This window comes from Cotesia glomerata, linkage group LG9, assembly GCF_020080835.1.
Source record: "Cotesia glomerata isolate CgM1 linkage group LG9, MPM_Cglom_v2.3, whole genome shotgun sequence".
Lineage (NCBI taxonomy): Eukaryota > Metazoa > Arthropoda > Insecta > Hymenoptera > Braconidae > Cotesia > Cotesia glomerata.
The window spans coordinates 11,579,859-11,605,683 of record NC_058166.1 but is presented as its reverse complement, the minus strand read 5'-3'; the positions used below and the strand labels follow the sequence as shown (position 1 = coordinate 11,605,683).

Below are 25,825 nucleotides of genomic sequence, written 5' to 3'. Positions count from 1 at the left end.
GGCTATCCCTGCAACTTCCCGCTAAATTCATATCTGGGCGTTTAAAATAGCACTTATCCCGTTTTTAAGCTCTTCGATTAATTCCTTGCTTATAAAACAGTATTGGTGTATTTTACCTATAATAGAATCTTCCTATACTTGAACTCTGTAACTTGCATACTCTTTATACTTGACGAGATAATTTCTCTTAACAATTATGTTTTCTACTAGTATTTCTGAGCGTACTTTCCTGAATGCGCTACCAATAGCTACCCGAGTCGAAAAATAACTACGGTTTTAGGTCTCACAATGCTATAAAATGAGGTTTGTCTCAGTTTAAGCCTCACCATTTAAAACTCATGCCAGGAAAAACATCATTTAGTACGAAATATTCCGGATTGAGACAAAAATAAGACATTTCTAAAGAACATTTAAACTTGAAATGAGGTAAAAATGAGGTTTATCTAATACACTAAATTTTCTTACTCCGGGGCCCAAAGTGAGATATGTCTCATATACGGCCTCAACATATGACTGTAGATCGATAGAGGCATATCTCACACACGTGTCTTAATTTTAACGACGTATACCTGAGACAAATCTCATTTTTGGTCAGGCTGAAAAATCTTGTATTATATGTATATAATTCATAGTGTTATTTTATTTAAATTAGACTTACATTTATAAAATGAAAAGTTCGAATTTAATTCAATTGAAAAAAAGTTTTATTTATTAATAATAAATCGATACCAATACATACTAGAATGAATACTAATTAATTTAATTTAATTCAATTTAATTTAATTTAATTAATAACTGATTAAGTACATTACTGAATTTTTTAAAATTCTATATAGAACTATGAATCAATTGAAGAGTTTTTGAGATAATTTTCATCATTATTATCACCAGTTTCATTATTATCATTGTCATCGTCATCATAATCATCATTATCACTTCTGATCCTATAAATCCGCGACTCATAATCATGTTTTGGAAGCTTTTCTTTAATACTTTTTCTTGGAAGTGAATGATTTCCATTTCAAGATATAATTGAAGTATTATTTGATAATTTCTTCAATTTATTTTTGGGATATTCATCAAAAATTGTCTTTCCATCTGCAATTATTTCTTCTTCATGAACTTGAACAAGTGCTCATTGTAAATTTTTTTTTGTTTATGTTTTAAGTTGGTCCGTTGCACTAAAACAGTTCCTAAAAATGCTTTTGTTGTTACATCAACGATTCAACCAGTATTTTCATCAACAGAAATATCGTCCAGCAGATCTTTATCATCTGGAATAACATTATTATAATTTATTTTAATTCAAAAATAGTTTGGTTTTGTACCATCCAAATTTACATTTATATAGTTACTTACCACTTATTTTCAAAATTTTAGCTTCTAACACTTCAAATAATTTTGATCGTTCTTTTTTCCACTTTAACTTTATACTAGCGTTTTCATATTGGGAATGGACAGGTATGCTTGAAGTTTTAATTGTCTGTAATTGTTTTGATTTGGTCCAAAAAATAAGCGCATATATTCCAGACATTTTTACAAAAATTTTTCACTTTAGTCAAGGAAATCAACAATAAAGTTAAAAATAACAAACTGATCACAATTAGTTTATTTGATCTTTTCACTTTATAGAATATGAGAAGTGCTCAATATGAAAGCCTAAAAAGTACTAACCGGGATATTCTTGAGATTGTTTAACTATGCTCGGTTTTACTTGGTGTGTATACATTGTTGTACATGTATACATGTTGTACATAGCCAGACATATGGCCAAAATTTTTTTGAAAGTAGTGTAGACAAATAAAATTTATATAGCTCTTTAAAGTATTAGAGTCGTAAAAGTTGAAAGGCTTTCTTTGTATTTTAGTTCTTTTCAAGGGTACAAAATTTTTAAGTATACGGGTTTCGGAAAAAATTTTTCCAATATTTAAACATTGTGTTTATTACTTATGAAAATTCATTATTTATGAAAATATATTTTTGATTTGTCAGCTATTTTAATTTTTTTATTAAGAAAAAATGAATAATACTTTCTGTCATTAAGTCATGCGATTTCAAGTATGGATCACCAGATAAATTTATGAAATAATTCGTTTACACATGAGAGAGTTGTCGTTTACTCTGTCTCAAGTAAGAACTAGAAAAAGCATAAAATATAATATTTCAAGTAAACTAAAAATATATAATAATAAAGTTCGACATAAATAATACCATAAATAATAAAATTCAACATAAATAATACCGTACTTTTATACACATTTTAACATCGTTATAAAAAAATATTTCTAAGTTCCAAATTATACCTTCTATCAAAAGAGAAAATTTTTCTAAGTGTATAAATGTGGAAATATTTCTAAGTTCCACATTATATATCTCATTTACTTCTCACTTCAAAATATTTGGATTGAGAGCGAAATGAGACTTTACTCGTAGACCGAAGTGTTTGAGGTCTTCTTGAGACTTTTCCGAAAAATAATGACTATTTGAGACATGAATGAGACTTAAACCCGGGAAAAAATGATCAGACCTGATCAGACATGAACAGGCATGAGTCTTCAGGCCTGCTCAGACATGAAAAATGACCATGCCTGATCAGGCATGAATTGACCTGATCAGACATGGTCAGGTCTGAAAGCCCATTTTTACTTTTAATTAATTATTTTGCTTAATTTTATGGATATAGTATTTGATAGAGTCATACGCAATTCTCTATAATAAATAAAAATAAAAAAAAATGATTACATATAATTGTACTGCTGTATCACCAGCAGTCACCCATCCAACTACTGACCACGCTCAATGCTGTTTAACTTTGGTGATATCCGTGCGCCTTGAAGTTTCCGCCTGCTGTGCTGCTATCTTATGTGACAACAATTCTATAAAGTACATAACGTATCGAATAAGTTTATCATAAATATAATATAAAAATTGATTTTATAATATATATATTATAATTATTTGATTTTATAATATATATATTATATTTATAATATATTTTATAATAATATATTTTGATAGTCCTAATTTATTTATTTAACCGAATCTCATTATAACATCACATTTATTAAATAATAAAATAAGTAATGATTTTAATATTAGGCAGAAGCAGAGCAGAGCAAAACATCCCATAGGAAATGTAACAAATTTTTTATTTCAAAATTATTAAAACGTAATGATAAAAATAATTTTGCACTTTTTGTGATGACGAAAAAAATTTTTTTCGTCAAAGAAAAAATTTTTATCACATCTCTGACTATGCAAGTCTGATCAGATCTACCCGGAAAAAATGATCAGACCTGACCGTACCTGTTCATGTATGATCAGGCCTGAAATTAGACCTGCTCATGTCTGTTCATGTATGGTCAGGCCTGAAATTAGACATGGTCATGCCTGTCCATGCCTGTTCATGTCTGAAGTGTTAAATACGCTTAGGCCTGATCATACCTGTCCATGCCTGTCCATGTCTGTTCATCCCTGTTCATATCTGAAGCGTTAAATACGCTCAGGCCTGATCATACCTGTTCATGCCTGTCCATGTCTGTTCATATCTCAAGTGTTAAATACGCTCAGGCCCGATCATACCTGTCCATGCCTATTCATGCTAAGGACCAAATATGCTAAGAAAAAAATTTTGAATATGTTCAGTGTATGTACATTAATTTCGATTAATAAATTTGTAAATTATCAATAAACGGTATATTTTATTATTCAATAAATAAAAGTATTTTGATTATCATCCAAAACCTACCGTAGGGTAAATTTAATTAACTTTTATAGGCATTGACAGGCCTGATCAGACATGAGCGTATTTAACCCTTCAGACATGAACAGACATGGACAGGCCTGATCAGACATGAACAGGCCTGATCAGACAGCGTATTTAACGCATCAGACATGAACAGGCCTGATCAGACCTGAGCGTATTTAACCCTTCAGGCATGAACAGGTATGGACAAGCCTGATCAGACATGAACAGGCATGATCAGACCTGAGCGTATTTAACCCTTCAGACATGAACAGGCCTGTTCAGGAATGATCAGACCTGAGCGTATTTGACGCTTCAGACATGAAAAGGCATGAACAGGCCTGATCAAACCTGAGCGTATCTAACCCGTCAGACATGAACAGGCCTGAGCGTATTTGACGCTTCAGACATAAGCAGGCATGGACAGGCATGATCATGTCTAATTTCAGGCCTGATCATACATGAACAGGCATGATCAGGTCTAACTTCAGGCCTGATCATACATGAACAGGCATGGTCAGGTCTGATCATTTTTTCCCGGGAACTCACATTTGAGACCTAAAACCGTAGTTATTTTTCGACTCGGGTATGGCCGATTACATTTTAGGCGGTTATTTTAAAATTTCGTACTAAGTCAACACAGCACGCATTTAACCGTGATACGCGGAGAAAAAAATTTTGCTATAGGAACTCTATAGTAGTTAGTTAATTGTAAAAAGTTTCAGTAGATTAACATATTCTTATGGTAACAATACCGTTTGGCTCCTGTAACTCTACGTCATTGAGCTCTGAAAGCTAAACGTTATTTACCTCTCCCAACTCTACAGGATCGTTCTGAGACTATAACAAATTTTTGGCAGTCTGCTTAGTAATTTTTTTTACGATTTAGCATTGATCCATAGATTCGGTAGAATCTGGCGCCAAGTTCCGTTCAAATCCGTTGTAAACAGAGCGCCAGACTACCGACTGTGTTTATTGTAAGCAGAACGGTATTTTGAGGTTGCAAAATTTTATTAATTCTACGGTACTTCTTGTTCCTAAATTTTATATTGTAACAGTAATTCATGCTTTATTTTACTGATATTAATTAATTATATTCAATTATAACAATTAATCAACTTTAAATTATTAAATTTTATCAGCACAAACTATAGTAAGCTCAAAAATTTCGATCCTGACTTTTTTTCGATGTAAAAAGTGACATGCCACAGACTAAATAATTCGAGAATGCATGGTAATCTTTCAATAGATGGGAAACTACAGTTAAAAAAATACATTTCACAGTTTGCATCTACATCCACCAGGGTGCGCTGGAATAGTTTTTACATAAACTGTAGCTTCAAGGGGATAGTTTGCTATAAAAAATGCAGCCAACGCGAGATTTAAGTTGGTACCAATTGTAAATTTTTATTTTAATTACAAAAAATACTAAAATCAGAACAAAAACAGTTTCACTGTAAAAAAAAATCGCGCCAAGTCCACGTTCATAACACTATTAAGAAAAAAAAAATTTGTTTCTTCTTTACAAAAAGATATAAAATAAAAAAATAAAAAAATCCAAGTAACCGATATGATTGTATTTGATTTTCGGAAATTAAAAAAAATTTTATTGTAAATTTAAAAATTAAAAAAAAATTTGGAACGTACTTGGTGTGTGTCATTGTGTATTTCAATTTTTTTTAAGTCCTAGTAAATAGATTTTACGAATTTCATCAAAAGTAAAATATTTTGCAACTACGGATAATTTAATAAATAAATGTCGCAGAACGAATTTATATTGCCAACAATAATTGTATATGACAGATAAGAATAGTATTGTAATAGAAATAAAATAATAATAGAACTTATATTACAAATAAAAATTATTTGTAAAATAAAAATATGGCCGTCACAAAATTATCTTATTTTCTTAATTATATCAATAAATATTGGACACAAAATCACTACTGTATATGCACAAAAAAAATAAATAAACGAAAACAAATTTTATTTTGTGTTAAATGGGGTCTTTATAATGTATTCCGATAACTTATCACAATATATTAAACTAATAAATTAAATTAACAGTCACTGCAAATGAACCGTGAAAAACCACAAATACAAAACTGTTCTAACGGAATTCAATTTGACATAAGAAACAAACCTATTTCCTTAAATAAATAAACTGGAAACTTAATTGTTCTCATATATTTTTAATAATATGGATGAGTAACAAAATAATTCTGTTTATCATTTTAGAAGGTTATGAAATATGTCAGCGCACTCCACTACTGCGCAACGTAGAGCGCTGCCAACTATACCGTTTGGCTCTGAGAACAATCCCGTAGAGCTCTGAGAGCTCAACAACATTGAGTTATCAGAACTAAATAACATTTTGTTCCTGTAACTCTACAATGAACAGTAAACTGTGTATAGTTGTGATTACTCTACAATTAGTTTACCATAATGAAATTTTTTTTTTCGTGTAGAGGTAAAAAATTTTGAAATAGTAGGAATGAATTTTGAGTGTAGAGAATGTTTTTAGCCTGACATGTCAAGTCTAGAGAGATTTTGCTGCATACTCTTTACGTACCTTCTTCCCAAAAGTCAGGATCTCAATTCTTGTATATTCTGTGACTTGAAGTTATCAAAGCATTGAATTCATTCATAGAATACAGTACTTTTTTTGTCGTGATTCGATAATTGTTGTAATAGTTCTGTTGAATTGATTTTATATCTAGATTAGGAAATATTACAATTCAATAATGTTTCATTTCGAGTAATAAATTTTAAATTTTCATGGAGGAAAGTTTGCTAAAAGAAATAAAATAAAAATCCGGTGACCAATCTTATGTGTTACTGTTCGTAATTATGGAAGCAGAATGAATGATTGTTTTGATTAATTAATTTTTAAATTATTGAAAGTAGAGGAAAAAAATAATATTATCCACAACAACTACGAGGTTTTTACAATTTGAACCGTACCCAACTTGTTATATCTGAACCTTTTTGCTTTTTATAATCGATAAGCAATGTATTTTCCTTTGTTCAGGTATACCTTTTTTTTACACCTGCTTACGCCGAGTAAATCTCCCTAGAGTTTATGTATGCAAATTTGCAAGCACGCAATGCACTCAACTATGAATACGCAGCTGCGGAAAAAAATACGTGGTATCCTGACGAGTGGACACGTATCTCTAACTATTAACGATGTATGTCATCAAATCAGCTACTTGATGCCTCAGTCATGAGTGACAAGTCCTAGAGAGCAAACGTTATGCAAGCTATCAAATTTTGCGTGAAATATATTGTGTTGAGTTTGCTTGTTGGTGGTGTGGTCCAGTGTAATGATAAGATTGGTATCTCAAGACAACTTCCTCAGATTTTCACATTCACACGGTAATTTATTTCGAGTAATTAATGAAAATAGTAATTTTATATCGATTTTTTTTAACAGAGGCAGTTGCTGGAAATGTGCTTTCTGGATGAATTGAAGCCGGTGATCGTTACTGTCGATCTGATTGATGTTGTATATGAAATTACAAGGGACAAAACTGCCAATCTATCGATAATTGTCATAGATGATCATTTTTCATCGAAGGTCATTAAAGAATACTACCCGCGGCATCCATCCTTTGTTTTATCTGGTGATTCACTCGAAGCACTGATGAAAAATATTCACGAGATAAAAACAGCGAAAATTTGGAACGTGAAGTCGCTGTTCGTCATTGTTGGAACGCAATGTCAGAATTCAGCAGCTGTATTGAAATTATTGTGGGAGATAGAAGCTCTCTCATCGTTTTATATTTGTCAAGATGAGTTCAACAATCAAACGCTGATCTTTACTTTTAATCCCTTTTCAAACTACGCTCCAAAGCCTTGGGAACGAGTAGTAGGCTTTAATAGTTCAGATAGTTGATGGACACTTATCCGTCAACAATTTACAAATGGTATTGAATAGTAATAAATTTTTAGTTTCATTCTTTAATTAGTTTTTCTCCTTATCTTTGTAGATGCCAAAATCTGTGAAAGTATCAAGTTTAACAAATCGGCACGGTTGGACGGCTTTCCACTAAAAGGTTTCAAAGACGGAATAAGAAGCAATGCTTCATTCCGTAAAAACCAGGAGATTCTTTCACCACTTACTAATGATTTCTTCAAAACTTCACTATCAATGATTAATAGCACACCAGAAGTGGATACTATTTATGACGTTTCTTATAGAAATCCATTCAAAAATCGTACACATGACTTTTTGTGGAAACCTTACATTATAAAATTTACCGCCGTGAAATATGTAGACATAATGGCTTCCTACGATCAAGACAGCTACGTGATTTTAACGCGAAGACAAAAAACTGTACCAGTAATTAGTCAAATCATCGACTGTTATTTCAATGTTTGGACAGTTAATATTTTGGTTTTCATTTTAACAATAATTTTAATTTTGATTTATATAAACCACAATTATCATTTACGTGAAGCTCTCATGGATATGTTGTCGTTGATGTTAGACATGGAAATGATAGTCCCGATGAGAAGAATGTCCATGCGACTGACTTTTTTTTCTGCTAGGTTGTTTATGTTGATTTTTAATTCCACGCTGCAGGGTCATTTGTCTGCTGTTTTGGCGAAACCAGCGCGTCAACAAGTCGATACCTTAGAACAGCTGTATGTAAATCACTTTCATGTACATTTTGATTTCAAAATTGAAAAAGAATTATTAATGACAGGATTGTGGTCATATACCTCTGATAAAAAATACTTATACAGGAATTTCATTATGAAATATCCTGTGTGCTTAGAAGAACTTTTGAAAAATGATTCAGCTGTTTGTATTATGAATAGTAATCATCTTCCTTATGAAAAATTACACGACGAAGTACACTTATCTCAATATCTATATTTTAACGAATATAGTATATATTATAAAAAATAATATAAAAATAATATCACAAAAAAAAAATCACTCTTTAAACGATTGTTACGGAAAAAGTAATTAATCGCAAGAATCGAAGCCGCAGAGCAGAACGACCAACTTGATTTCGGCTATTTTGAGCTTGACTATTTCATAATCCCTTTATGTTCGCTTTGGATGATCCTCGTGCTGATTTTCAAAGTAATGATCAAGAAATTCCAAATTTGGAATAAAAAACGACGGCGAAAATCGAAGACCTTAAAATCGCGAGCTCGCCGGCGGATCGCTGGCATAGTTAGACGGATGGCTCATATCAAGCAGAATCGCGAGAATTGTGTGACTCGACATATTTATTGATTGAATTTTAGAATTTTCTATGCATGTATTGATGAAATGATATTGCCGTAAATTTTAGAATTTGAAAAGTCTGTTTGCTCTTTACAAATTTTTATGGATTGGTACTATACATCATCGGTTGTTGATTTTGATCAGTTTGCTCAAAGTTTCAATGACTCCGATTAATCCATTCTATTCTATCATGAAAATTGATAGATTCTTGGAATAATATCAATTGTGTCTATTTTAAGCCAAATAAAACATGAATTGATTAAAGTTTTAACGAATTGATAATTGTATCACATTTACCACGACAGTATAATTTTTTGGACTAAGGGTATGACATTTGTTATATGTCTATGTTAATCGTTTACAAAACAAGAAACATCGTTATTTTAACTGAAATTGTAAAAAATTCAATATTTGATAAGAAAGATATTAACACTCAATTGGAAAGTGTTTCTTTTTTTTTTTTGCTCTTTGTATTTTAATGAAATCGCTCTTTGTATTTGACAATCCTGTCTCCCACTGCAGCTTATTGTCCGGCTAGTGAAAAAAAAAAAAAAAAACGGTACAACTGCTTGTTACTGTGCTTGGGGAGCCGATATCAGTTGAGTACTACTGTTTAGTTCCCTCTCTAGGATCAGTCCGGGTAGCGAACGCGTTCGCTTTATTGAAAATCCGCTCGCGTTCAACTCGCTATTATTTGGCCCCAATCAAAAATTAATTTTTTTAAAAATAGCCAAGTTTCTCGCAATTAAATTCTAGATTTTTGAGAATAGTTGCGAGTGCTGTAGTAAATTTAGTTTCGGAGATATTGGCTTCCAAAAAAAGCGGTTTTTTGATTTTTAAAAATTAAATTTTTGAGATGAAAATTTTTAAAAATGTTAAAAATGTTCCTTTTATTACCAGAAATATGTGGAAAATAGCAAAAATGAAATCGGTTGATTTTTCAGCTTGCTAGCTCAATTTGTTTATAAAACTTCGATTGTTAATAATTAATAAACTATCAGTCTGACAGGGATTTACCCAGAAGCAAAGTTGTAGATTTTTTCAAGCTCTACAAATTTTATGCAAAAACCTGCCAGATCAATAGTTTCAAAGATATTTAATTTTTAATTTACATTTTTTTTTGTTTACCTGTTATTTATAAACAAATTGAGACCGCCATTAGATACTTGTTAGAATTTCATATTAACCTAATTGGTATCGAAATTTCAAGAAATTATAATTTTTCGATCAATTTCCAGTTAGCACAGCCAAACTGGGTAAAACTGATTAATTTTTGTGGGTTATAATGGAGACGAAAGGACGAGTCAAATACAGAGAATGGTTCTGCACAGAAAAAAAAAATAGGTTCTGCAACAGGATGCAGTCCTGTGGGAGCAACAGGATTTTCTTGGGGGCAGTAACAGAATTTTTTCTATAGAAGTTACAGAATAAAATTTAATGATTAAACGAGCTTACCTGTAAGTGAAGTTCAATCATAATTGTATGGAGCGCCTCTTCCGAAGAGATCAAGTTGTAGTACCTCTACTATGTGCCTTCGTCACCACAAATTTTTCAAAGTGTAAAATAGAAAAAGTTGCGTCTGCGCATGACCTGCGCCGCCATGACATTTCATTCTTTTGAAAGTTGTGCCGTAACAAAAAAAAAAGGGGTTTCTTACTCATCTGGAAAGATAGTAAGAAAAGGGAATATTGTTGGGAGGGAGTTGATCTCTTCGGAAGAGGCGCTCCATACAATTATGATTGAACTTCACTTACAGGTAAGCTCGTTTAATCATTAAATTGTATTTCGCGCCTCTTCCTCGAGATCAAGTTGTAGCTGTTGAAAGTTGTTACGGCTATTAAATTCTTGTATATTCAATCAAGTTATTTAGTAAGTAGAATATTTATTATTTCTGAAAGAATAATACAACGGTTAATTATTTAATATACTTAAAGCAAAAGCGTTCTTATCTTTAATCAGATCTCTTTTATAGAATTTCGCAAACGTTTCAGATTTTGATGACCATCCTGCAGTCTTCAAAATACAGTCGATGGAAATTCCACTTCTGTTAGCTGCTGAAGTTGATGCGTGTCTCGTACTATAAGCACTAAATATAGTCGTGTCTACACCACTGTCTTTTAATACTTCCTTTATCCAACGACTCAAGGTTTGCGAAGACACGGCCTTGTGCGGCTTCCGAAATGAAATGAATAGTTTATTTTCAGTTCCTCTCAATTGTTTGGTTTTATTTAGGTATAGTTTTAGTGTGGTAGCAAGACAAATCAAAATTTGCTTTTGGTAGAACGGAATAGATAGCAAGGGTTGATTCCTATTCAGACCAGATGTTTTTATTGGATCTGGAATTTTTATTTCCATAGCGCTTCTCCGTGTGCAAATATTTCTGACGTCAATTAGAGATAGCGTCTGCATTCTGTGTCCTGTTACCAACGCTAATAAGGACGCGAGTTTCAGGGACAATTTTTCAAGACTGAGTTTGTCATTATCACCCCATTTTTTTAAACAATCTAAAACTAGTCCCGGATCCCACGTACAGTCATATTTTGGTCTAGGTGGTCTTAGTTTCGATACACCTTTAAAAAATCTTTTAATTTCCGGGTTTTCCCCAAGCTCAGGGCCATAGATAAGAGCAATAGCAGATCGAAAGCTGTTCAGAGACCCATGCGTAGCGCCATGTTTGTATTCCGATGTCAAAAATCCTAGTACGTTCTGTGTGGTACTAGCTAAAGGGTCTATTTGGTTGACACTACAAAAATTCCACCATTTTTTTAATCCAGTGTCATACTGCTTCATAGATCCTTCACTCAGCGACGCTAGCATAACCTCCATGGAGTCTTCTGGGACAGCTTTTAATGCGTAGGCTCTCCTGATATAATGCCTGATACCAGGGTAATCCTCCGCCATACTGGGTGGGGTTGTCTGTTGAAAGTAAGAAGCAAGTTAATGTCTGGTTTAAAGTAAATAGGCTCAGAATCGAGCATGGATAAAAATACTGGAAACCAAGCTTGAGCGGGCCAATGGGGTACCACTAATACGCCTCGGGCTTCATCCACTCGGACTTTCTCCAGCACCCGTAAACTAGTGGAAAAAGGTGGAAAAGCATAAAAGAATTTTGATTTCCAACTGATGGTAAATGCGTCAATAGCTATCGATCCCGGATCTTTTTTCCAGGACACGTACCGCGTGCATTTAGCGTTAGCTCGAGTAGCAAAAAGATCAATTTTTGGTTCTCCAAACTTATCTATAATAGCGTTAAAAGCATACTCCGCAAGACTGTACTCTGTCTCTGGTTCAAGTCTTCTAGACTCAAAGTCAGCGATAGAGTTGTCTTTTGAGCGAATATAGGATGCAAAAATCCACAGCTCTCTTTTTTCACAACATGTCCAGATTTCTTTAGCTAACATGCTCAGCTGCGGAACCCTTATACCGCCTTTCTTGTTGATGTACGCAATAGCAGTGGTATTATCTACCCTCAATAGGATGTCACAGGATCTTAAGTCCTCACAGAAACACTTTAACCCAAAAAATACTGCTTTCAGTTCTAGGATGTTTATGTGTAGGGAACGTTCATATTCCTTCCAATGACCATGTACTCGGTTGTCTTTGCAGACTGCTCCCCACCCTGACGTTGAAGCATCTGAAAAGATTTCTATAACGGGCTTGAATATTTTAATAGAGTTTTTAGCTACTAACACGTGTTTCTTCCACCAATCAAGGTCATCTTTTAAGTTTGATGCAATAGTCATGTCGCGATCATAATTATCTTTATTACTTCGCAGAGCTACGAATCTCTCTCTCTCAAAACTACGCATATGGACTCTACTATACTTTAGTGTTAGACTACACGATTCCAGAGTACCAATAAAAGCAGCAAACTCTCTAATCTTACATTTCTTGATTCGATCAAACTTCCTAACTAACTCAGTTACTCTGTTTTTCTTTTCGATTGAAAGTTCTACTACCATCTCCTTAGAATCATAAATTAATCCTAAAAATTTACATCGTTTGGACGGTGTTAACTGGCTTTTTTCAAAATTTATAATAAATCCGAGTTTTTAATAATGCAAGAGTGATCCTTGCATTTTTGGAACACATCTCAAACGATAGGCCTATTACTAAAATATCGTCTAAATAAATTACCAGTAAGGTTCTTAATAACCTCAAATATGAGACGACTGGTTTCATAATTTTTGTAAAAATATATGGAGCAATATTTAGACCAAAAGGTAAACAGGTAAACTCATAAATTTTTCCAAGAAATTGGAATCTCAAATACTTTCTATCTGATTCAGCAACCGAAATTAAGTAATAAGCATCCTTTAGATCAATAGATATCATAAAACAATCTGAGGTTAATAATTTTCTAACAACTTTACTGTCTTCAAGCTTAAAATGCTCAGTGTCAATAAACTCATTGAGATTTTTAAGGTTTAAAATTAAGCGATAACCTCCATCTGGCTTACTAACAAGGAAAATATTAGACAAGAATTGACCGAGGGTAGCATTAGTCTCCGCAATAGCTCCCTTTTTCAACAACTCATCTAATTGCTGATTTATAGCTAACCGTTCTTGTTCAGACCAATGAGGTTCTGAAGGAGGGCGAGCCTGAAATACTTTCCTTGAAAAGGGGATTTTAACCCCACGGACCCAGCTCAAGATGGTCTCGTCGGAGGTGATTTCCGACCAAGACTTAGAAAAAGATCTTAAACGTCCTGCTGGACAACTTACACTGTCATCCATGATTATTTCTTGGACTGTGGATAACTCTTCTTCGGTTGCTTGTGACTCCGGTAAGTCTTCTGAGATGATGTTGATTTCTGCCCGCTCGTCGTCGAGTTGTTGTAAGATTTGTATGATGGGCGACGAGACGGGCCCTTCAAGTTTTTTGATTCATTATTTGAACCTGTTTGAGCTGCTGGTTTGATCTTCTTGGCAGTTGATTCCAAGAGTCGAGCTGCCTTAAATTTTTCATCCAAGTTTCCGCCGAATAACCACTCATTCGATGAAGTAGACTTAAGGATATCATGTTTAGAAGGGTCAATATTTTTTAAGATTAAACTCCTTCTAATTTCCGATTCCTCATGTTGCAAGTCTGCTAAAATTCTGGAAACACCACCCAATATCTCCAGCATGGCTAATTTTTGGTCCTGTGGAAGCTGCAAGGACATTGACATCAGCTTAGTTATACCAGCTAGACTTGCTGATATACGGGCCTGTTTTTCTACAATGCGATCGTCTCTTTTTACGATGCTATCAGGAATATTAGTTTTAATTTCGAAATTGAGCTTGGGTGGGTCCATAAATAGACCATTTTCTGGAGGTGGAAATTTTTGCAAGAGAGTCTTTTTCTCGGTTGTAGGAAGACCTTTGTTAATGATCTCTTCGACTCTGACGGCAAGATCCTTGTGAATAGCTGGCAATAGAACTCTGTCTGGGTTTAATCGGTCTCCGATTATTTTTAGAACCTCTAGTTCCAAAGGTTGTTCCCCAGGAGTCGAAGGTGTAGCCACACCAGTAGCACTCGATATTGGAGCTGGCGCAGTATTCTGAGTTGTCAAATCAGCTGTAGGAGCAGCTGTAGGGTCTGCCGTATTAACAGGTGGCTGCGACGTTGGTAATGTATGATTCTTGTTGATACTTTCAGTATCTGCCGATACTGTTCCTCCAGAATTTTTACTAGAATCATCCACTGTCTTTTCACGACTGCGAGAACGATACTCTGACCGACTGTCATAATGATCAGTCTCGCTATCATTGTATCTGTCTCTTGATCGTTCATAATAGCGTCTTGGAGATGAGCTTCTACGAGAGTCACGGTGATATCTGTAATCCTGATCGTCTCTCCGAGAAGAATGACCGCGACGATCGTAGTAATCACCTGCAGACAATCTTAAATTAAATTCTATTCTTTTTTTTTTTTTTTTTTTTTTTTTTTGACAATCATAATTATAACCTAGCAGAGGTTAGATTGTTTGATCAGCTGTTGCATTTTTAAACAATCCTTGCAAGGTATTGTTTATGTTGCAACTATAACCTAAATTTACGTGTCAACTGGATTGGCACTTAAATTTAAATTCACCAAGTATTTTTCTGACAATCCTTGCAAGGAATTGTCAACATTACTTTGGTGTGGGGTTACTCCAGCGTCGGTTGTACCGGCGAGGTTAGTAAGTAGCTGTATGTAAATTATCTCGACTCATTAGTTGCAGACCAGAAGCCGAATTTTTACAACATCAACTTAATTATTATTATACATAGATATAATAATAACTGTAGAAATGTTTTATTATTTATTTGTTTTTACTTACCATCGCGAAAAAATTCAGTCATCATTTTTTCCATACGATCTAGTCTTTTTTTCATACTCCTGTTACTTTCTTCGTCCGATGAATATTCTCGGCTGCGTTTTCTTGATTTTCCCATGATGATATTTTTTAATAATGATCAATTTTTGATGAAATTATTAAATTTTTTATTTAACTACCATGTGACGACTCGGGCACAAAGATGAAGAATGAAATGTCATGGCGGCGCAGGTCATGCGCAGACGCAACTTTTTCTATTTTACACTTTGAAAAATTTGTGGTGACGAAGGCACATAGTAGAGGTACTACAACTTGATCTCGAGGAAGAGGCGCGAAATACAATTAAAAATCCACAGATTCGGTAGAATCTGGCGCCAAGTTCCGTTCAAATCTGCTGTAAACGGAGCGCCAGACTACCGACTATGTTTACTGTAAGCAGAACGGTATTTTGAGGTTGAAAAATTTTATTTAATTCTACGGTACTTTTTTTTCCTAAATTGTATATTATAATAGTAATTCATACTTTATTTGACTGTTATTAATTAATTATATTCACTTATAACAATTAATCTAATTGAAATTATTAAATTTAATCAGCACAAACTATAGCAACGCAAAAATTTCGATCCTGACTTTTTTTCGATGGGCAAAGTGATCTGCCACAGACTAAATAATTCGAGAATGCATAGTAATCCTTCATTAGATGGGAAACTACAGTTAAAAAAGATATTTCACAGCTTGCATCTACACCCGCCAGGGTGCGCTGGAATTATTTTTACATAAACTGTAGTTTCAAGGGGATAGTTTGCTATAAAAAATGCAACCAACGCGAGATTTAAGTTGGTACCAATTGTAAATTTTTATTATAATTACAAAAAATACTAAAATCCGAACAAAAACAGTTTCACTGTAAAAAATCGCGCCAAGTCCACGTTCATAAGACTATTAAAAAAAAAAAATTTGTTTTTTTCTTTACGAAAATATATAAAATAAAAAAATAAAAAAATCCAAGTAACCGATATGATTGTTTATGATTTTCGGAAATTAAAAAAAAAATGTGTTATAAATTTAAAAATTAAGAAAAAAATTTTGGAACGTACTTGGTGTGCGTCAATGTGTATTTAAATTTTTTTAAAGTCCTAGTAAATAGATTTTACGAATTTCATTAAAAGTAAAATATTTTGCAACCGCGCACACTAAATACGTTCCAAAATTTTTTTTCTTAATTTTTAAATTCATAACACAATTTTTTTTAATTTCCCAAAATCATAAACAATCATATCGGTTACTTGGATTTTTTTATTTTTTTATTTTATATATTTTTGTAAAGAAAAAAACAAATTTTTTTTTCTTAATAGTCTTATGAACGTGGACTTGGCGCGATTTTTTACAGTGAAACTGTTTTTGTTCGGATTTTAAGTAACGTAAATTTTTAGCAATTTTAGCAGACTCGATAGAGTCTGGCGCCAAGTTCCGTTCTCAAGCCAGACTACCGAGTGTGTATATACTGTAAGCAGAACGGTTTTTTGAGGCTACAAATTTTTTTTCAAATTTATTTTGATTTTTTTTTTATATGATATTTTATAATAGTAGTTTATGCTTTTTATGACGCGTATTAATTGATTATTATCAATTATCTTTATAATTTCTATTTAAAATTAATAAAAATAATCAGCACAAACTATAGCGACCCATATTTTTAGATTTTAACTTTTTTTTTATGTAAAAAGCGGATGGCCAGAGACTAAATAATATATAAGGATGCATGCTAATCTTATAATAGATCGAAAACTACAGTGAAAAAAAGATATTTGACAGCTTAAAATTACACACGCCAGGCGGCGCAAGAATAATTTTAACATGAACTATGGCTTAGAGGGGATAGTTTGCCACCGAAAATGTATTAAATTAAAATTGTCTTTTGTTATAATTACAAAAAATACTGAAATCCGAACAAAAACAGTTGCACTGTAAAAAAATCGCGCCAAGTCCACGTTCATAAGATTATTAAGAAAAAAAAATTTTATTTCTTTACAAAAAGATATAAAATAAAAAATTAAAAAATCCAAGTAACCGATATGATTATATATGATTTTCGGAAATTAAAAAAAATTTTGTTGTAAATTCAAAAACTAAAAGAAACAATTTTGGAACGGATTTGGTGTGCGTCATTGTGTACTTCAATTTTTGTTAAAAGTCCTAGTAGATAGATTTTACGAATTTCATAAAAAGTGAAATATTTTGTAACCACGCACACTAAATACGTTCCAAAATTGTTTCTTTTAATTTTTAAATTTACAACAAAATTTTTTTTAATTTCCGAAAATCATATATAATCATATCGGTTACTTGAATTTTTTAATTTTTTATTTTATATCTTTTTGTAAAGAAATAAAATTTTTTTTCTTAATAGTCTTATGAACTTGGACGGCGCGATTTTTTTCACAGTGCAACTGTTTTTGTTCGGATTTCTAATACTTAGAGTAGTTATTTAGTTATTTATTTATTTTTATGCCAAGGCTATAATGGCCGAATGGCAAATACAAAATTACATATTTAATAATATACAGTACAATAAAAATATACATTATTAGTTTAATTACTTATTTTAGTACTTAAGTATTATTATTATTTCAGTATTGATTTATTGAGTTTTAATTCTTTATTTGTAAATTTATATTATGATTTAACTGAGATGATAATTTAAGACAACGTCTGAGCTTACTCACAAAATTAAAATTACAATACCCTAATTTGTTGTTAACAATTTATATTTTTTAATTATTTTATACAATTTTCTAATAATCTTAAGTCTTAAATGATGAATAACTATCATTGTATTTATAATGATTTAGTTAGTATTAGTGTACAATAATTTAGATATCTAATTTAAACAAGTAGTTAAATAACCTATTCTTAAATGCTTCAAGACTAGTTGCATTTATTATTTCATTTGGCAGTTCTTCCCAGAGAAGAATTGCAGTAACAACAAAAGAAGTCTCTTAATAAGTTGTACAAAAATTTGGCATTTTAAAGTTAATGTTGTTTTTCTTTATTGCTAATCTTTCTGATCTTCTTATATCCGTATCTTCAATGAACAATTCACGCAGATAACTGGGTTTACAAACAAGTAATAATTTATAAAAATAACAGCCTAAGAAATAGATACGACGACTCTTGATGCTAAGCCAACCTAGTTCTCGCCTATAAGTGTTATGTGTTCGTCACGTTTTGAATTATAAATAAATCGGATAGATGAATTTAGGGAACGTTGTAATTTTTTGTCATTTTCAAAATTTGAGTTTGTTAACACTATAGAACAATAATCAAGAGTACAAAATAGAATAAATATAATTAATTTTTGGTCCATTAAAATGAGTTTTATAGATAATTTTTTTTTTCTTCAGGATTAAAGAGATATTAAAAATGAAAAAAATAATCAAATTTGTATAAATTTCAAATTTTGGAAAAAAATTATGATTTTTAAAAGAAATTCAAATTAAAAAAAAATTTTTGATTTTGAAGAAATATTAAACCCAGAAAAAAAAATTAAAAAAAAAAATGTTTCATCCATTGTCATACTTTTTGAATATCATTACGTAAATTACTAAAAAAATTCTTATAAGCCCCAATCAAATTGTTATTGTAACTTACTCACAATGACATATTTTTCAAAATTTGGAATTTTTTCAAATTTCAAATTTTTTTGAAAATTCGAATTTTACTTTTCAAATTCGAATTTTTTTTTCTCTTCAAAATTTGAGTTTTTTACAGATTTGATATTTTTTTTTTCAATTTAAATATTTTTTTAATCTCGACAAGAAAAAATTTACGTATGAGACATTTTAATTGATTAAGAATTATTTTTATTCATTCAGTCCGGTACTCTAAGTGATAGAAATGAAATTATACTCCAAATTCATTCCCGACTGTATGCAGTGTAAAATTGCTAAAAAATAACGATATTTAAAATTTTTATTTTTATCGTGTAGCTCCCACAGGAAGGATCCTGTTGCTGCACCTATTTTTTTTCCGTTTGGATGGATGAGTCAAATAGAGAGAGAGAGTCTACTGTATTAGAAAGCGACTCGTAAAATGTTACTGTACCAATGAAAATTTGTACAGAAGCAATATTATATGGCTATTGAAGCGATCTGTTAGATGGCTAGAATAGCTATACTAAGCTATACTATATTTCTTAACGGTCTTCTTATCAGACAAAACATTTTTTTCCGCACCAAATAAGTGTTATTGTTGATTCTGATGATTAATTAAAAAAACTGTTGCAAATAATTATTTTATTGAAATGTTGATTTAAAAAATTTTGTTCTTTCAAAAAATGTGGACCAAATAAATTTTTATCACTAAACCCTTATTCTTATTTTTTTTATTTATATTATTTTTCCATACAATTTGAATTACTTACACTTGCAATGATTATTTATATGAAAATTTAACTGTTAAAAAAATGTACATTGAAATTTGAAAAAATCTGTGAAAGAAGTATGTCACTGTCTATTTCATTTTTCATTTGACAAAATAAATAGAAAAAAAATTTACCGAATTACTTTTCTCATCCTTTTCCTGATTACGCAAATTTTTTCTCTTTTACAGTAAAAGATAGTATTGATTCATTACTTTTGGAACAAATGTTAGTATCAACATCAAAGTTTACTTGAATGACATACATAAAATTATTAAATGATACGTACCATAACCTTGGTATTTAATACCATAAAATTCGTAGCCTATAATCATAATCGTGTATCCTTTGATAATATTAGTCAAAATTCATTCGTAGAACCCATCAATCAGCTTCGTCATTAGTACACTGCAGACTGGAGGCGAACCTAACTGGAATATAATAAGAACATACATTACCTAATAAATTATAAGTATAGTTCTTGATAACACAAACCAAATCAAAAAGATGAGCCTACGTTGGACTGCTTCAATTATTGTGTAACCAAGAGTAATCATTTATTTTGCACACCACTATGAAATGGAACAGTTCATACATCTACTGTTTCATAAATCAATTCATGTTTGGCTGAACTAATTCCTTAGTAAACTAAATAAGTCATTCAGATTGAATAAAATTTTGTTCTGAGCGTCTGAGTGCTGCCGATATATTTAACACAATAATTTTTACCAAAAAATTTTTTGACGCAATGACGCGAAGTTTTTTACTGTGGACTCTGACTAACATACGTAGTTTACTAAGAACTTAGTTCGGCTGAACAGGCCCAATGGCAAAACATCGACATTAAATGCATACCACCAATATTTCATTAGGTACAATTGCACTGTATATTTGAATAAACTTATCGTTTTCTGCAGAGTTTCAAGATACAAATGGAATACATTGCTTAACTTTTGTCCGGAAAAAGAGTTAGTAGCATTGGGAAAGTGACAATAATCTTTAAGCTACATGTTTTCGCGATGATTTATATTTTTTATAGTTTTTTCGAAAAAACTATTCAACTGTATACTGTCAGTATCAGCGTAAAATTTGATGCTTTTAAAATCATCATGATATATTCTTTCAGTCTCCTCCAGGATTTCAAAAAACTCAATAATCGTTTCACTTTCTTTCGACTATGACAATGAACTAATATTCAAATTACCATGATTATTTTTAACTTCCCGCTAAGAAAATCGAAGATTTTCAAAAATCGGGAAGTTATTGTTTTCACCCCGTTTTGCAAAAATCGAGTTTTCATCAGATCTCGACGTTTGAAGGTCACAGAAAGCTTCCCTGACTATCCCCGCGAGGTTGTCACGGTGTCTGTATGTATGTGTGTGTGTGTGTGTGTGTGTGTGTGTGTGTGTGTTTTTTTTTTTTTTTTTTTTCCCCCCCTTAGGAGGGGGAATCCTTTTTACAGATTCTAGGCGTAGCTGTTTGGCCTGGATATGTGGCGACTCGACACAGCGTCATACTAAAACTCGACGCTAACGCCCCTACCCACTAAACCCTAAACCACTTTCCTCTTTCCTCTAATCCCTCATGGAAACCGCCGTTAGGCATTACTTCGTGGGGGGAGGATATAGCGACTGCTCTTCCTTCTGGTAATTAGGTATTATTTTACCTTTCTTCTAGTTGTTGTCATTTGCTCTTTTTCTTTCGATGGAACGCAAGTCTATAAGGACTTCTGTTGCAAACGTGTTTGCGGCGTTCCTCTGATGACAGCATTGCTTCTACTATTGTCTCTGGTTGGATTTTCTTCTTCAGGATCATCTCCAGCTCATCGCGCTGTAGGTAAAATCGTGGGCACTCAAAGAAAACGTGCTCCGCGTCTTCATTGATTCCTGGGCAGGACGGGCACTCCGGTGAATCATCATGCTTGAAGCGGTGAAGATACGTCCGAAAACATCCATGTCCTGACAACATCTGCGTCAGATAGTAATTGACCTCGCCATGACTCCGGTTTATCCAAATGTCGATTTTCGGTATGAGACGGTGTGTCCATCTTCCTGTTGTCGCGGCGTCCCACTGCGATTGCCATCGTGCGATGTTGTTTTGCCGTTCTTCAGCTCTGAGTTCCTCGGCACTTAGTGTGGTTGACCTCTTTCGTTGGTAAAGGTTCCGTCTTTCCTCAGCTAGAACTCTAAGCGGCAGAGTTCCGGAAACGACACACACTGCTACTTCTGATATCGTGCGGAATGCACTGGCTAGTCTTACAGCGCTCAGTCGATATACTGGTCCAGCTTTTCTCCATGATTCTTGCAACTTCAGCGCGTCTGCCCAAATGGATATTCCATATGTGAGCACCGATGTGACAACTGATGATAGTAGTAGTCTCCTGCTCTGCTTTGGCCCTCCGACGTTCGGCATCAGTCGTGCGAGACTAGCCCTCACTACTGACGCTTTGGCACTGACGTGTTCCACTTGCTGTTTAAAGTTGAGACGGGCATCAAGTATCACTCCCAAATATCGGATGTAAGGTTGTGATGTGATTTCTTGTTCGTCGATTTTCAGCTTGATGGTCTCTAACACTTTTCTGCTGGATATAAGTACTGCCTCAGTTTTGTGTGTAGCCAGATGCAGGTTTACCGTATTCATCCACCGATGGACTTGCTCGAAGGTGAAGTCGAACATGTTGTTAATTTCGTCAAGGTGTTTAGCGACGATTACTACGGCTACGTCGTCTGCATATGCTACGAGTTTTACACTTCTTGGCAATTTCAATCTCAATAGGCCATCGTACATGATATTCCACAGCAGTGGACCAATTACAGAGCCCTGGGGTACACCTCCTGTAATATCGTACTCTTTTAGACCATTCTTCGTGTCGTATTTAAGAACTCTATCGGTGAAATAGCTGGCCACTATTCTACACAGGTATTCTGGAACGTTTTTCTCTCGAAGAGCTTGCATGATGCAGTTCCAGTTGGCGGAATTGAAGGCGTTTTTAATGTCTAATGCCGCCACCAGGCAATACTTCTTTGTGCCACCCTTCCATCTGGTTCCTGCGATCGCTTCTTTAGCCGTGCTAACAACCAGATTGATCGCGTCCAGGGTTGATCGTCCTTTCCGGAATCCATACTGGTTGTCTGCCAGGAGTGGGTCGACTACTGCATCTATTCGTTGATGAATTATGCGCTCAAGTATCTTACCCGCCGTATCTAGCATGCAAAGTGGTCGGTAAGATGACGGTTCTTCTGGTGGTTTCTTCCCTTTAGGTAACAGTACCAATCGTTGCTGTTTCCACTTACTAGGAAAAGTCCCCTCCTTGAGGCATGCATTATAAGCGTCTAGGAATAATGTTGGAGCTGCCTTTATGATGGTTTTCAAGGCTAAATTAGGGATTCCGTCCAATCCCGGCGCTTTATTATTCCCTACACGGTTACAAGCCTCCAGCAGTTCTTCTTCAGTGACAGATGGGATGTCGTCCAATTTGCCTGGCGCCAACTGGTAATCGTAGTTGCGTTGCTGTGGAAACAGTGCAGTGACGATTTTCTGTAGAAGTTGAGGACACGTAGGTGATGGCATTTGTTGTTTTTTCAGGTGGGTCATAACCACCTTATAAGGCCTACCCCACGTCTTTATCCACCTCGTATATAAGCTCTTTCCAGCATCTTCTTTTGCTCTCTTTGATGGCTTTATTCAGTTCACGACGCGCCTTTTTGTACTCTGCGATCAGCTCCACTGAGTTGGGCCGTTGATAGCCGCGCTGAGAGATTCTTCTTTTCTTATGACACTCTTTACGGAGGACGCTGATGTGGTCGTTCCACCAATGCACCGAAGGTCTCGAATTTATGCCTCGTTTACGAGGCATACTGGCATCACAAGCATGTGTTACTCTCCTCATCAGGTCCTTAGTCTGTTCTTCTGCACATCCAGTGTTGATCGGATCACCATCGAGGGCTATTAGTAATGCTTCTGGGTCAAAAGATTTTACCTTCCAACCAACGATGTTAGACTGCTTGACTGGTCTCTTGGGGTTCTGGTCGCTTGATATTTCCCAGAATATCGCATGATGGTCGCTGGCAGTGTAGATGTCCAACACTTTCCAGTTGCAGTCGCCTCTGGCAAGGCTATTACTGACAAAAGTGAGGTCTACAATTGAGCTTGCGTCACCTTTGGTGTAGGTCGGCGTATCACCACTGTTGAGCAAAACCACATCTAGTGTAGTAAAGGCCTCCAGTAGTGCTTTCCCTCGTGCGTTTGTATGTTTGCTGCCCCAGTCAACTGCCCAAGAGTTGAAGTCTCCGGCTATCGCTACTGGATAGTATTGCTTCGCATCTTCGGTTAGTCGATCCAGGAAATCAGTGAAGTCAACAATGGAGAGGCTAGGTGGTGCGTAGCAGCTATAGAAGCGGATGCCTTCTACTGATACTGCTACAAAGCCGGCATTGCTGTTGTCGACTGCATTTTGGAAAGAAAGCTTGCCACATGACCAGATGACAGCTTTGGATGTGCTGTCAGATTCCCAGGGTTGGGTACTCAGGTGTTTATATGGCTCTGCTATCAGTACCAAGTCCAGCTCTAATTCTCGCACAGATTGCATGAGCAGGTCATGCGCTGCTTCACAATGGTTGAGGTTGAGTTGCAATATCCTCATGCTTGTTTGTTCGTCAACTTCTGGAGCGCCTCCTGATATACCGGGCATCTGTAGGTGCCGGCATGGTGAGCCACGTCCTTTGCTCCTTGCTGGTCAGCACATATTGCACACTTGGCAGAATTTTTACAGTCCGCGATACGGTGCCCTTCTTGTCCACATCTGATGCAGAGTTTAGATCGGTCTACTTGGCTTTTACATTGGGGCCCAACATGTCCAAAGTGCCAGCATTTAAAGCATTGGATAGGTCTCGTCGTCGCTTTGATTCGGCAGTTAACCCACCCGACATGGATCTTGCCGGTTCCTTCCACTAATTTTCGCGCGATGGTCATAGGTAAAGTGACTGCAGCCGTCTGCGTACCTCTGAAAGCCTTACGGATTTTTATTCCTTCTAGAGGTATCTCATGATCTTTTCCAACTTCCTCTTTCAGGGCAGCCTGGATCTCTTCCTTCGTCGTTTTTTCGTCGATGTCTCGAATCTCAATGGTCTCCTGTGGACCTTTACAGACTACCTTAGCATCGTCTTGAAGAATTCCTGTGATGGTCCTCTGCAAGGCTTGGCCTTTGTCAGCACTTTTCCTTGACAACGTGATCAGCATATCTCCGGTCATTGTCCTGCGGATCTTCTCGACGGTATTTCGAACCTGGTCTGCTGGGACATCACGCTTTATGCGGCGCAATATCTCGGAATACTTCTCTTTTTCGGCAGGGCGGATTATCAGCGCGTCAGGTCTGATCCATTTGCGCGATTTTTTCCGCTTAGGTTCCGGTCGTGGCTCCTTCGGCAATTGCTTTGGGAGGTGATCCTGCTCCGGCCTTCTCTTCTTCGATTCTACTTTTTGCCACGCGTCGACCTCCTTATTTTTGGCACTCCGTGCCGCCACTTCTTTCGGAGGACTTGGTTTTGTGTCCTTTTTCTTCATTACTTGGTTGACCGTTGGGTCAGGAGAGTTACGGTCTTTCCTCTTCCCAGACCTGACACCAGTGTCGCTTCTGTCTTTTGTTAGAGATTCACCATCGCCTTCGGCACCGGTGTCCATCTCTTCGACGGTGTCTGCGGCAGGTTGTCTGCTCTTCTTCGGTGTGACATTGGAAGTTTGCCGTTGTTGTGCCTGCCATCCGTCATCAAGTGTTCTGAACCTTTGAAGGGCGTTGACTACACCGGTTGTCTTCGTCTTGATCTCTTTGTGGATGTTGACTTTAGACAACAAACTCATGCAGCTCTCTAGTAAGCTTATCAAGGTGTTCCAGCGCTTGTGCCCTCTTCATCTCAGCGCTTGCTACGATAGCTGCTTGCTGGGCGTGAGCCCCGTTTTGACTCTTGTTTGTTTCCATATTTCTACTCATACTTTTTTGATTTACCAGCGCATCGTACGGAGTGGAGCGGGTTGCCATAACTAGGAACGGGTGTACCCTCGGAGATAGTACTCCTACCCCAGTTCCCTGAGGCCTAGCCGACACTTAGCCAGTC

The 25,825-nt window shown here is 34.8% G+C and overlaps 1 protein-coding gene and 1 long non-coding RNA gene across 2 annotated transcripts; one reads left to right on the top strand and one right to left on the bottom strand.

Annotated features, from left to right (window-relative positions):
- The first annotated feature begins 6,763 nt into the window (after nucleotides 1-6,763).
- On the top strand, nucleotides 6,764-8,674 carry LOC123271956. The gene is made up of 3 exons (XR_006510988.1): nucleotides 6,764-7,123; nucleotides 7,182-7,674; nucleotides 7,738-8,674. It is a non-coding gene; the product is annotated as an uncharacterized LOC123271956 (long non-coding RNA).
- A 15,571-nt stretch (nucleotides 8,675-24,245) lies between these two features.
- Nucleotides 24,246-25,342, bottom strand: LOC123271908. Its single transcript, XM_044738457.1, has 2 exons — nucleotides 24,978-25,342; nucleotides 24,246-24,900 (listed from the first exon to the last, which is right to left on the bottom strand). The coding sequence occupies exons 1-2, from the start codon at nucleotides 25,013-25,015 to the stop codon at nucleotides 24,354-24,356; spliced, it is 585 nt and encodes a 194-aa protein (XP_044594392.1). The 5' UTR covers nucleotides 25,016-25,342; the 3' UTR covers nucleotides 24,246-24,353.
- Nucleotides 25,343-25,825: the final 483 nt, after the last annotated feature.